General features: G+C 59.3%; 1 protein-coding gene across 1 annotated transcript in view; it reads right to left on the bottom strand.

Annotated features, from left to right (window-relative positions):
• LOC123157740 (uncharacterized protein DKFZp434B061) overlaps positions 1-2,285 on the bottom strand; it is a 73,705-nt gene extending 71,420 nt beyond the window's left edge. Inside the window, exon 1 of the mRNA XM_044575964.1 lies at positions 2,265-2,285. Coding sequence (XP_044431899.1) covers positions 2,265-2,285 — 21 coding nt within the window. The remainder of the gene's footprint in view (positions 1-2,264) is intronic.
• Between the last annotated feature and the right edge of the window lie 11,961 nt (positions 2,286-14,246).

Raw genomic sequence — 14,246 nt, forward strand, 5'->3', positions numbered from 1 at the left:
AGCACCAAATGGTTGGGTGCACTCCATATTTCTTGACTTCAGGATCCCACATAAGTTTTCTATGTTATATAGCATGTTGCTTTTGTAAGTGTTATCTACTTTGTTGGATAATCGAGCATTGATTTCAAATTACTTTTGTCGGGTGGTAGGTGCGACATATGCCAACGGGTGGCTAATCATAGTGGGAGCCAATAAGACATCGCCGGTGCCTGGAAACGGGATGAGGCAGAGACATGCACGCCGGCGAATCTTACCCGGCTTCGGGGCTCTCAGTGGAGATAACACCCCTACTGCTGCTCTGCGGGGTATCTGCATGATCACTAGATGAATAAGTGACTACAAGCTACTCCTAGAGCTGTTCGGTGGGAGGAAGAAGAAGGGCACGGCTAGCTCCTCTCTTCCCTCTATGTGGTGGCTAAAACTATTAGAGTCCAACCCTTTGCATGGGTGCCTCGGGGGGTTTATATAAGCCTACCCCCTGGGGGTACAATGGTAATCCGGCTAGGTGTGGGCCCTAGCCGTCAATGTCTTCGCCCACCGGCTTTTCCGCCGGCCGCTGGGGCCCGCCGACTTGGTGGGTCTCGCCGGTTGCCGGCTCCCTGGTCAACAAGCTGGCCCCACCGTCGAGGGCCTTGTCGGGGGCTGGTTACTGTTGCCTCAATCCTGATGACGAGGGCTTTGTCGGGGTGGGCGTGGCTACAGTGCCGCCGCCTTGGCGGCAATCACTGTAGCCTCACCTCGTCTTGTCTCCTTAATGGGGCGCTTCCTTCGAGGGAGGGAACCAGCCGGCTGTGGGAAGCCGGCTATACCTTAGGCCGACTCGGGGAGGCCGAGCCGCCTTAGGGCATCTCTCTGACTAGGGGGACCCGCCGCCTACGGGTAGTACAGACAGCCTGTCGTGGGTGATGTCATAGTCAACATGGCAACAGTGCCGCGCCGGACGGGTGATGCCCCCCCCCCGTACGAAGCACTGTAGCCACGCGTGCTCCGGGATGTGGGGGTGGCAGGCCTTACTGTAGGCACGCCCCGTCTCATCGCTGTTATGTGGGTGCAGAATTTGAGGGTGCGGCCTTGGCCGCCTGCGGGGTGGCCGACTCCTCGGAGTCGGCATTCTCGTGGCCGGCTACGTGGAGCCGGCCCTCAGGAAACCGGTTCCTTGGAAGCCGGCCCTCTCGTGGCTTTCTTCAATGGGTCTTGGGGCCAGGCCGCCTCCTGACAGCCGGCATGGTTGACAGCCGGCCAGGGGAAGGCGGCCCAGCATCTCGGATGTCGGATGGCCTGATTGGCTTAATTGGCTTGTGATTTTTTCAGAAGCCCAGGGGGAGCCGGCTAGGCTACCCGTGGTCATTTACTCCGACAGTAGTCCCGGAAGCTGATTGGGCTCCGAGGTTGAAGGGAGGACGAGGAGCTCGATCAGTTTCCTATCCTGAGAAGCCGGCAGCTAGGAGCCGGCCTTGAACGGGTGCGCCGTCTTCGGGGGAGCTATGTGGTTGAAAAGGGGGAAACGCGAAACGGCTTGCGCGTTGACTGCGCGTCGCCTCGCGTGCCACATGGGCAGAAAAGCCTGCCAGCCTACGTGCACGATGGGACGTTGCCGCAGGTCGGGGCCTACGAAGCCTACGCCTCGGCCCGCGCGTGGATCCTCTGCGGCCCCATGGCATTCCCATGGCGTTGTCGAGCTCGTGGGACGGCTCCAATGTCCATGAAGATCACATTGATTGGCTCCGCCGGACGCGGCGGTTGCCGAGCGAGGACCTTGTGAAGACCCGCCTCGTGCCGGAGGCGGAGATTTCGCCAGCGCCGGAGGAGGGCGAGCGGGTCATCTTTCGCTTGCACTGCCTGCGCGGCCTCGGCCTGCCGGCGAGCGGGTTCTTCCGCTCCTTCCTCGACTTCTACCATCTCCAGCCGCATCACCTCACCCCCAACTCGGTGATGCTGCTGTCGGCCTTCGTCACTTTGTGCGAGGGTTTTCTCGGTGTTCTCCCCACCCTCGAGCTCTTCGGGGAGTTCTTCCAGTGCAAGTTGGGCACCATCTCCGCGGGTGTGCCCGCCCCCTGTGGCGCCTTCATCGCTATGCGGAGGACGGTCGACAACAACCCCTTTCCGCCTATCCTACTGATCCAGTCGGTGAAGCTTTGGCAGCAATCGTACTTCTACGTGAAGAACGTTGCTGCGCAAGGTGACTACCTCAACCTGCCGGCTTACGTAGCCGGCCCGCCGCCTGCAAGGCCGGTGTCTTGGTCTCACCGAGCCCGGTCGCTCACTTTGGCCGGGAACGCCGCCATCGCCCAGCTCCTGGTGTTGGTCCAATCAGAGGGCTTGGTGGGGGCCGACTTGGTGGCCGCCTTCGTGGAGCGCCGGGTGCTCCCGCTCCAGAGCCGGCCGCACATGATCTGCCAAATGAGCGGCCGCTTCGACCCGTGCCGGCTAAGCACCACAGAGATGCCTCATGACGAGGTATCTTTCCTGGTGAATTATATCTCCAACTGCAAACTCACCGTGGACTGGCGGTACCACAAGGCGCCATACTCTCGGGCCAACCCACCACCTGTGGTGAGTTTTTCCTCATTCTTTTCTTCTTTTGTTGCCGTGTTCGATAGCCGACTCTTGACTAGCCGACTTTGTTTTTGGGGAAGAACCCTCTTCTTCGACCGGCGCCCGGGGCCTCAGGGCCGGAGCGCCATTTTGCGGCTGACCGCGCCGTGGACGACCCTGACGACCCGGATCTGGGGGCGGCCGCCATGGATGATGCCGTAGGCGGAGCTGGCGGGGAGGCAGGCGGCCCCGAGCTCACGGCCGGCTTCGGGGACTGGCCGGATGATGATGAGACCGAGGCCGTCCCACACCGCGAGCCGGCGGCCGATCGCCAAGGCGCGGGATCTTCTGCCGCGCCAGCAGCTCGGGGCGGCAAGCATAAGCGTCGGGCCGGGCCGGGTCTCTTCGGCGGTCGGCCGAAAAAACCCAGGGGCTCAGCAGCGGCGACCAAGCGGAACGAGGCGGCGGCAAAGGCGGCCCGTTTCCGCAAGGTGGTGAAGCATCCGCGGGCGGTCTCGGTGTAAGTGTCGAGTGCTCTTTATTCCTTCTTTATTATTGTCTTCTTTAGTTGAGGCTCATCTGAGCCGTCTTCTTGGTTTGTTGAACAGGGCGCCGCTTTCCCTTGAGCGGGTTGACGCCGCCTCCATAGTCGCGCCGACTGGAGGGTCTTCGAGTTCCCGCCGAGTGGATCCCCATGCCGACCTTATGGAGGCAACGGAGCGGAATGCGCGGGAGGCTCGGGAGGAGCGGGAAGCAGCGGAGCGGAGGGCCGCCCAGGAGGCGGTAGAGAAGTCGGCCTAGGTGGAGGCCAACACGGCAGCCAAGGCCCAGGCGGAGGCCGCGGCCGCGGAGAGGGAGGCGGAGGCTTTACGTAATCAGCCTCTGTATCTTGTCATTCCCCTTCGCACCGTGGCCCCTGACGTCCCCATACCTCCATTGGAGGAACCCGACCGCGACCAGTCGGTGATGGAGAGGATGGAGGGCGACGTGATGATCCTGGGGGAGGCGTCACAGCTGGCGCCGACCGGAGCGGGCCAAGGCGGCCGACCTGCTCCGGCGCTTGGGCAGCCGGCCGGGGGCGAGTTGGCGACGGGGGGGGGGGGATCTCGTGGCGCAGTCGTCGTCTCACCGGCGCGCGGGGGAGGCGCCCCTCGCGTCGGAGCTGCAGGGAGCCGACTCGACATCGCAGGAACTGGAGGCGGCCAGCACCAGCTTGTCCGAGTGGACGCCAAGCGAAGAAACGACGGAGCCGAACGAGGCAGCGCAGGAGGTCCGACGCCTGCTTCAGACCCAGGCCGCCACGCTGCACCGGTTCACCCAGGAGTTCCTTACCACGCGCGCGGTCGTCAGGGTAAGTCTTCTGGCTTTGATCGATTTCTTTTTTGATTTCTTCCATGGGGGCGCGTCAGCGCACCCACTGGGTGTAGTCCCCGAGTTTCGAGTCGGCTGCTGAGCAGGCGGCTTGAAACTTCTTAGCGGGTTTTGATAATGATCTTGTTCTTATGCGCACTCCATCTAATTTCTAGGAGTACCACAATCTTCGCGCGGCCGCCTTCAACTCCCAAGCCCAGGAGCTGAGCTAGAAGGCCGCCAATCTGACGAATAGCCGGAGTAAGAACTTGGTTTCTTCTATCTCAAGTGGGGGCGCGTCAGCGTACCCACTAGGCGTAGTCCCCGAGATTCGGGTCGACCGCTGAGCAGCCGGGTTGGATCTTCCCTGACGACTTTTCCCTTACTGCTTTTTTCCTTTCTCTCCATGCTTGCAGAAGCTAACGCCGACTTGAGGGAGCAGCTAGCCGGGGCCCAGACCGCCCTTCGCGCCAAGGAGGTCGAGTGCGACGCCTTGGCCCAGGAACGCGACCGCCTGGCGAAGAAGCTAGCCGACCAGGAGGAGAGCCATAAGGCGGCTCTGAAGCAAGCAAGCGTTGAGCGAGGGTTATGGGCGGGTGGAGGATCTGATCGACAGTAGGCCGCCTTCCTCTTCTCACTCCTTTGCTTGCTCCTTGCCATCTTGTTCATATTCTGATTTTCGTGTCGTTTTCTTGTACTTCACGCAGATTACTTCCCCGGCTACTCCGTCGCCGCCAACCAAGCCATCGAGGCCCACAGCGAGGCGCGCCGGTAGGCAGGGGTCGCAATTGCGCAAAATGCTAGCCGGACGTTCGAAGAGCAGCTCATAGCGGTCCAGCTAGCTCGGCTGCAGCCGGCTCACCGCGTGGTTCGCCGGCTTCAGTGTGCCGGTGCGCAAGTGCTGACCGCTCTCTAGCCTGGCGAGGTGATCCCCCGCACCCCTAGTCGGACTGCCGACTAGCTGGAGGTTGCGGTTGGCTACTTGGAGGCCTTGAAAGCCTCTGCTGCTCGGTCCGGCGCCAGGCGGACGCTGGAGTTCGTCCGGGCCTGGTATCCTGGGCTAAGCCTGAGCCGGCTGAGCACTTGGAGGCAGGAGGCTGACGAGGAGCTGGTGGAGGTGCGGCCGGCTATCGTCCAGTGCGCCTCGGCTATCGCCGAGTACACCGATACCAGCGTCTTCGCTACTGAAGTAAACGATAGCGGAGTCGCCTAGTCGGAGGAATGGTTCGGGCTCAACCCGGCGGAAGGCGAGGATTCAGCGGAGGAGATTGCCTCCAGTGACGAGGCCGAGGACGACGAAGAGGAAGGCGGTGGAGACGCCGTGCCAGACGGCGAAGCGACCAACCAGCGTCAGCCTGATCGTGCCTCTAGCAATGAGGCACGCGCGAGCGCGTCGCCTTCCAGGGGTGAAGATCAGGCTGAGACTCGCCAGCCGGCCACTCCTCCAGCCCGTACTGCCGCCTCCGCCGACCTGCCCGACTCGCCTGTTGCTCCGCTGGCCTGATCTGCCGCTCTTGCTTTTCTGCTTTTGCTCTTTGAACAAACTTTATTAACTTTGTGCAGTTCCACCCACTGGGGGTGTATTCAGACTATGTTGAATGCCGACCTCTCAAAAGGCTTTTATGTAAATATATTTATGCGTATGTTTGGCTTCCATTCGAGTTTGCTTTTTATCCTTAGGCCGTTTCCTTTGCCGCCTTCCCTTGATTGCCGCCTTCCAAGCCGAACAGCTGCTCCGCAGTCTGCGGCTAGGGAGGAACTTGGCTATTTGTGGGAAGGCAAGTACTTGAGCTTTGTTGGATTTTGGCAGGGTTGAATGGAAGCCGGCCGGCCGACTACTCTTGTAGCCGGTCGGCAATGGGAGGAAGCCGACTTTTGTTATATAAGTTCGTTAATCCTTAGCCGTTTTTTGTGTGGGCATCCTTTCCTGCCTTTGACTCTTGCCAGCCGGACAGTCGGTTCTTCGAGCTGCGGCTTTTGACAAGAGAGGGCTTGGGTGCCGGCACACTACTTGTTTGACTGCAGGTGGAACTTAAATATAACTCAAGGCAGCCAGTCCCCGGGCCGACTAGTAGAGCCCGGTGCCAGACGAAAAAAGGTACAATGACAAAATCATAGGCATGATACTCGTCATTCATAGATAAAAGGTGGCAGTCCCCAAGTGCTTCTCAGGGGGCCCATTGTCTCGTACTTAATACAAAAGGTAACGTGATACAAACTGCATTTTAACTGTAAAATCTTCGGAGGAGGTTGGCGTTCCACGGTCGTTCCGACTCCTTGCCGGAATCATCTCTCTTTCGCGCCTTTGGCTTCTGTGCGTTGATCAGGTAGTAGGAGTCGTTTCCCAACGCTCTGCTGATGACAAAGGGGCCTTCCCAAGGGGCCGAGAGCTTGTGCTGGCCGGCTGTTCGCTGGATCAGCCGGAGCACAAGGTCACCTTCTTGGAAGGATCTTGGCTTGACCTTCCGGCTATGGTAGCGGCGCATGCCTTGCTGGTAGATGGCGGACCGACTGAGGGCTAACAGCCGGCTTTCTTCCAGCAAGTCGACGCCGTCTTCTCGTGCTTCCTTAGCCTCCGCCTCCGTGTACATGGTCACCCAAGGCGAGTCGAACTCGATGTCTGTTGGGATGACAGCCTCGGCACCATATACAAGGAAGAACAGAGTGAAGCTGGTTGACTTGTTTGGGGTAGTGCACAGACTCCAAAGGACGACCGGCAGCTCATCAAGCCAACAGCCGTGAACGCTCCAGTGGCATGACCAGTTGGGGCTTGATGCCAGAGAGGATGAGGACGTTGGCCCGCTCAACTTGGCCGTTTGACTGCGGGTGGGAAACAGACGCTATGTCCAGTCGGATGCCCTGCGTCGCGCAGAAACGTGCCAATGCTCCCTTGGCAAAATTTGTGCCATTGTCGGTGATGATGTTGTGCGGCACGCCATACCGAGTTGTGATGTCTGCGATGAATGTCACGGCAGTCGGCCCATTCAGCTTCTTGATCGACTTCTCTTTGATCCATTTGGTGAATTTATCCACGGCGACAAGTAAGTGTGTCATGCCGCCGCGCGCCATCTTGAATGGGCCCACCATGTCCAATCCCCAGACGGCAAAAGGCCAGGTGAGGGGAATGGTCTTGAGTTCTGAAGCCGGCAGGTGTTGCTTGGAGCTGAATACTTGGCAGCCTTTGCAGTGTTTGACCAACTCCTTGGCATCGTCCAAGGCAGTCGGCCAAAAGAAGCCATGGCGGAAAGCTTTGGCAACGAGGGATCTTGAGGCTGTGTGGTGGCCGCATTCGCCTTGGTGAATGTCTTTGAGGATTGCTATGCCCTTCTCTGGCTCGACGCAGCGCTGGAAGACTCCAGGGACACTGCGCCTGACGAGCTCTCTGTTGGCGATTGTATATGTGCCGGCTCGGCGTTGGATTTGTCTTGCCGCTATCTCGTCAGCCGGAAGTTCTCTGTTTATCAGGAAGTTGAGGATGGGATGAGCCCATGATGGAGCTGTGACTTCTTCTATAGTCAACACGGCTACTGCAACTAGGGCGGGTGGGCTGGGTGGTGAAGAGCTGGAGCTGGCCGCCGCCTGGGGTGTTAAAGCAGTCCCCGGGCCGACTACCGTAGTCCCCGGGCCAGGTTCTGAAGTCCCCGCGCCGGGTGCGACTTTGGCAGTCCCCGGGCCGCCTGCTTGGCTCCCTAAGCCAGATCCGGCTGCGTCGGGGTTAGGCGGCACGAAGATGGAGTCAGATTCTGGAGATGGCTTGATAGACGGCTTGAGGAGGCGTTGGAGAGAGACGCCAGTTGGTATAGCTTGTCGGGTTGAGCCTATCCATGCCAGGGCATCTGCTTGCTCGTTGTCGGCCCGTGGCACATGGAGGAACTCGCATCCTTCAAAGTAGCCGTTGATTTGCTGGGCGAGGAAACGATAGCTCGCCATGTTTGCGTCCTTGGCGTCCCAGTCGCCAGATGACTGCTGGACCACCAAATCCGAGTCGCCATAGCACAGGATCCGGCAGATGCCGAGCTCTTTGGCTAGCAGAGTCCGTGTATGAGCGCCTCGTACTTGGCCACATTGTTGGAGGGGGCGAAGTCTGCAGCATGTATCTGAGTTTGTCGCCTTTGGGAGAGGTGAGGACGATGCCGGCTCCCAAGCCGGTGCACATCTTGGATCCGTCGAAGTGCATCCGCCAATGAGTGGAGTCGGGAGCCGGCGGCAGGTACTGGGTCTCGGCCCAGTCGACGAGGAAGTCGGACAATGCTTGCGACTTGATGGTGGCGCGAGGCTGGTAGAAGATCGTGTAGGGGGGCAGCTCAATGGCCCATTTCGCCACCCGGTCGGATGCGTCCCGGCTGCCTATGATCTCGGCGAGCGGGGCGGTGCATACGACCGTGATGGAGTGCTCTTGAAAGTAGGGCTTCAGCTTCTTGGCGGCGAAGTACACGCCATAGCACATCTTCTGGTAGTGTGGGTAGTTCTGCTTCGAGGCGGATAGTACTTCGCTTAAGTAGTAGACCGGCCTCTAGACCGGTTGAGCTCGACCCTCTTCTAGGCGTTGGACTACGATGACGGTGCTGACCACCCGGCTGGTGGCGGCGATATAACGGAGCATGGGCTCTTTCTCAGTCGGCGCCGCCAAGACAGACGGCGTGGCCAGCATCTTCTTTAGCTCGTGAAAGGCTTGGTCGGCTTGGTCGTTCCACTCAAAATGAGTGCTCTTCTTCATGAGTCGGTAGAGGGGGAGTTCCTTTTCTCCCAGCCGGCTGATGAAGCGGTTCAGGGAGGCCAGGCACCCGGTAAACTTCTGGACGTCACGCAGCTTGGTGGGAATCTCCATTCTCTCGATGGCCTTGATCTTCATTGGGTTGCACTCAATGCCGCGTTCAGAGACCAGGAAGCCTAGGAGCTGGCCGGCTGGCACTCCGAACACGCATTTTTCGGGGTTAAGCTTGATCTGAAACCGGCGCAGGTTCTCAAATGTCTCCTTGAGGTCCTCCAACAAAGTGTTGCGCTTCTCCGTCTTCACCACGATATCGTCTACATAGACATGGGCATTTCTGCCGAGTTGCTTGAGGAGGCATTTCTGCATGCAACGCTGAAAGGTGGCACCAGCATTTCTCAAGCCGTATGTCATTGTCAGGTAACAGAAAGCTCCGAATGGCGTGATGAAGGCGGTCTTCAGGCGGTCGGCTGGGTCCAGCTTTATCTGGTTGTAGCCTGAGTAGGCATCCAAGAAACTCAACTGCTCGCATCCGGCTGTGGAGTCTATTACTTGATCAATCCTGGGTAAGGCAAAGGGATCTTTGGGGCAGGCTTTGTTGAGGCTTGTGTAATCTATGCACATGCGCCATTTGTTATTCTTCTTCAGCGCGAGGACCGGGTTGGTGAGCCACTCCGGGAAGAAAACCTCCATGATGAAGCCGGCTACCAAGAGCCGGGCTATCTCTTCTCCCACGATCCTTCTCTTCCCTTCTGACAGTCGGGGGAGGGGCTGCTTGACCGGCTTGGCATCTGATCTGACGTGTAGCTTGTGCTTGGCGAAATCCTTCGGAACACCCGGCATGTCCTTGGGGGACCATGCGAAGATATCCCGATTCTCACGGAGGAAATCGACGAGCTCGCCTTCCTATTTACTGTCCAGGTTCGCCCCGATGATGGCAAACCTTTCCGGGTGCTCCGGGTCCAGGGGTATCTTCTTTGTTTCCTTAGCCAGCTGGAAGGAACCTTGGGCATCACACTCTTTGGGGTCGGGGGACAGGGCAGGTTGCTTGCCGGCCATGGCCACGATCCGATCCAACATCTTCTTCTCTTCGGCGATTACGAGGGACTCGGCCAGCCGGCTGCTGGCCGCAGCGCACTCGGAGGACTTCTTGTAATCGCCGGCTATGGTGATGATGGCCTTGGTACTCGTCATCTTCATCTTGAGGTAGGCATAGTGGGGCACGGCCATGAACTTGGCCAGAGCAGGCCGGCCAAGTAGCGCATGGTAAGGGCTCTCGAGGTCCACCACTTCAAACCAGATTGCTTCTCGGCGGAAGTGATCCTTGTCTCCGAAGAGAACATCTATCTTGATCTTGCCGATGGGTGAACAGGACAGGCTGGGTACAATGCCATGGAACACGGTCCGGCTTGGCATAAGGTGTTTGGCCTTGATGTTCAACTTCTCCATGGTATATCTGTACAGGATATTGATGCTGCTCCCGCCGTCTATCAATATGCGGAAGAATCGGGCAGCAACCTGTGTGTTGCTAGGGTTGCCTCCAAAACCAATGCATAGGAGCCCGGGGACGGCATCACCTCTGGGTGGTCGGCCCGGCTCCAGCTGATAGGCCTCTCTGACCAGTGCATGTATTCGGGGTTATTGGAAGCAACCGTATTGACTTCTTGGTGCTGTCAGCGCCGGCTGCGCCGGTCTTCAGGCTGGCTTGTGAATACGACGTAGGCGGCATGCTCGTTGGGGAACTCATCTTGGACGGCTCCGACAGCGGGTCGAGCGGCCGGCTGCTGGGGGGCCGGAGGCGGCTGTCCAGCAGGCGGAGGCGGTACCAGCCCTTCGCCCTTGGTGATTCGGGTAAGCCAGTGGCACTTCCGGGTTGTATGGTTGGACGGCTTCGCGCCGCTGTGGAACTTGCACGGGGCGCCAAGGGCTTGCTCGTAGGAGAAATCCGGTTGCCAAGCCGGCCTGCCGCCTTTTTGCTTCTTGGGAGCGGGCCACCCCTCAGGTTGTTCGTCTTCGACTATGGCTACGTGCCGACTGGCGGAAACCGGCATCGGAGCCTTGCGCTTGTTGTCGTTCTGGTATGGGCGCCGAGTGGACTCTCCAGCCGGTGTCTTGGGAGCCGGCGCAAGCACCTTCCCGGAAGCGTCGACTCGAAGCTCGGTCTTCATGGAGGACTCGGCCGTGGCGTATTTATCAGCGATGACTAGCAGCTTGTCGAGGGTAGCCGGCTCGTCGCAGAGGAGTCGGTGCTTGAGGAGGGTGCCTTCTCGGCACCCGGCCGTGAAGTATTCTATCGCTTAAACCTCGTGCACCCCCTCGCAGGAGTTGCGGAGCTCGGCCCAACGCGTGAGGTAGTCCGGGTCGAGTCGGTGGGTCCTTGTACGCACAAGGAGAGTTGCCTGGGCTTGGGAGCCCGCTTGTAAGTGCTGGTGAAGTTGCAGATGAAGGCCTCGGTGAAGTCCAACCAGCTGTTGATGCTGTAGGGCTTGAGGCTATTGAGCCAGGTGCGCGCCGTGCCTTGGAGCATCAGGGGGACGTATTTTACGGCAACACGCCGGTTGCCGCTGGCTATGCGAACCGCGATGGAGTAGTCGATCAACCAGTCTTCCGGCTTCACGGAGCCATTGTACTTGGGCGTGTCTCTCGGGAGCTAGAACCCTTTGGGAAAGGGCTCGTCGCTGATGCGGGGGCCGAAGCAAGGCGGCCCGACATCGTCTTCTTCTTCTAACGCCAGGGATCGCACAAGGCGGTCGATCCTATGGCGGGCATCGTTCTCGCCGACTCCTTCGCGGCGACCAAGTCGGCCGCTGAGGGTCGGATGCGTGACAGGCGGCAGGGTAGGATATCTTTCCCCACGAGGTGGAGGAGGGGGAAGATCGCCTCGTCGCTCCACGGCTCGAGGGCGGCCTTCTGCGTCACGCTTGATAGAGATCCGGGTTCGGCTTCGGCTGGCAGCCGGCTCTTTTTCCTCCCTGGTGCAGGCTCCGCCCGCGGTTGGCGTACGCGACATCGCGCCATGCTCTCGGCGCGGGGGAGGGCTTTCGGTGCGGACGCCGGCTTCGTGTCGCTTTGCGGCCGCGTCGATCAGCTGCTGGATCCGCCTGGTCATGTAGGGGAGCTCGTCGGCCCCTACTCCGTTCAGCTCGTCTACGACCGACTGGGCGGCGCGTAGGTTCTCGAGAGGCATGGCGTAGACTGGGCGTTCTGCCCCTAGCATATCGGTGACGGCCGCGCCGCGTTTCTGGACAACGCCGGCCCGACTCGGCCCATCGGGAGGCGGCGTTTCGAAGGCGGCGCGGTCGACCTCGTGCTGGTGGGCCTCGGTAAGGCATCTCATGGTGGCTAGCTTCTGGCCCTCCGCGACGAGGGCAGCGCGGTGAGCCTCCAGCGCCTCGGCGTCGGCGTTGGCCGGGATGGGGACGGACAAGTCCTGCAACACCGTTTGGAGGGCGTCGTGGGTGTTCTCGATGGAGGCGACTCCGTGGCTGATGACCAGCACCTCGGTAATGGTGCTGCCGCCACTGTCGGCTCGCGGGAGAGGATCGTCAAAGACCACCATGTTGGTGGGGAAAGCGTCGAGTGATGCAGTGTCAGAGTCGACAAGCATCGGGTCGGTGGAACCGATCGACTCCAAATCCATAGCAGGCTCGCTGGAGACGTGGAGTTGGTCGAGGAGGCTGACGAGGCGGCTCTCGAGGCAGCCGGTGCCCGCGTCGGATGCGGGCTCGTCGGAGGCGCGAGTCTCGTCGGAGATGCGAGCCTCGCCGAGAAGGTCGGCGAGGCAGCTCATCGCGCAGGCGTCGGTGACACCTTGCAGCGCGTCGGGGCAAGCGCCATCGGGCATGCCGGGCTGGCTACACCCGCGAGGGAGGAAGAGGGTTCCCGTCCAGAACAAGTCTCTGGACGACGGTGCACCTAGCCCCATGGTGGGCACCAAATGTCAGGTGGTAGGTGCGACATATGCCAACGGGTGGCTAATCATAGTGGGAGCCAATAAGACGTCGCCGGTGCCTGGAAACGGGATGAGGCGAAGACATGCACGCCGGCGAATCTTACCCTGCTTCGGGGCTCTTCGTGGAGATAACACTCCTACTGCTGCTCTACGGGGTCTCCGCATGATCACTAGATGAATAAGTGACTACAAGCTGCTCCTAGAGCTGTTCGGTGAGAGGAAGAAGAAGGGCACGGCTAGCTCCTCTCTTCCCTTTACGTGGTGGCTAAAACTATTAGAGTCCAACCCTTTGCATGGGTGCCCCGGGGGTTCTATATAGGCCTACCCCCCGGGGGGTACAATGGTAATCCGGCTAGGTGTGGGCCCTAGCCGTCAGTGTCTTCGCCCGCCGGCTTCTCCGCCGGCCGCTGGGGCCCGCCGACTTGGTGGGTCCCGCCGGTTGCTGGCTCCCTAGTCGACAAGCTGGCCCCACCGTCGAGGGCCTTGTCGGGGACTGGTTACTGTTGCCTCAATCGTGATGACGAGGGCTTTGTCGGGGTCGGCATGGATACAGTGCCACCGCCTTGGCGGCGATCACTGTAGCCTCACCTTGTCTTGTCTCCTTAATGGGGCGCTTCCTTCGAGGGAGGGAACCAGCCGGCTGTGGGAAGCCGGCTATACCTTAGGCCGACTCGGGGAGGCCGAGCCGCCTTGGGGCATCTCTCTGACTGGGGGGACCCGCCGCCTGCGGGTAGTACAGACATCTTGTCGTGGGTGATGTCATAGTCAACATGGCAACAGTGCCGCGCCGGACGGGTGATGGCCGCCCCGTACGGCGCACTGTAGCCACCCGTGCTCCGGGATGCGGGGATGGCAGGCCTTACTGTAGCCACGCCCCGTCTCATCGCCGTTATGTGGCTGCAGAATTTGAGGGTGCGGCCTTGGCCGCCTGCGGGGTGGCCGGCTCCTCGGAGTCGGCATTCTCGTGTCCGGCTACGTGGAACCGGCCCTTAGGCAGCCAGTTCCTTGGAAGCCGGCCCTCTCGTGGCTTTATTCAATGGGTCTTGGGGCCAGGCCGCCTCCTGACAGCCGGCATGGTTGACAGTCGGCCGGGGGAAGGCGGCCCAGCGTCTCTGATGTCAGTTGGCCTGATTGGCTTAATTGGCTTGTGATTTTTTCAGATGCCCCAGGGGGAGCCGGCTAGGCTACCCGTGGTCATTTACTCCGACAACTTTTATAAGCACAATTGAGCTATACTCTTGGATTACTTCTTATTGTTGTTGTACTTCTATTATAACTTGATATCTTTGGGTATGTATTTGGAAGTCCTAAGCCAAGCATGTATTTCACGGAAAGCCGACAAGGAATTCCGTTAATAAATGACAGTTTGATTCTTTTGAACAACTCTCATGAATTTAGTAGCTCCTTTTAGGAGGCCTTCAATGACCATAGATCGAGCCTATACTATTAGAGACGGCTGGGCATTTCAAGGTGTAGCATTGTAACTGCTATGTAGACTTTTTTTTATGAGGGATCAAATCCCTCTCTTCTTGTTTTTATTAATTCATCAACATTAAAGATCACAATGTATCAAATCAAATAAAAATTTATTGCAGCATCTTATATTATCTATTTGCATACAATCATACTCAATTCGATGGAATTGTTTGATTTTACAGGTGATCTCGTATAGTTTTGCACATAAGGAGCTATTTCTTC

Source organism: Triticum aestivum, chromosome 7B, assembly GCF_018294505.1.
Source record: "Triticum aestivum cultivar Chinese Spring chromosome 7B, IWGSC CS RefSeq v2.1, whole genome shotgun sequence".
Taxonomy (NCBI): Eukaryota; Viridiplantae; Streptophyta; class Magnoliopsida; order Poales; family Poaceae; genus Triticum; species Triticum aestivum.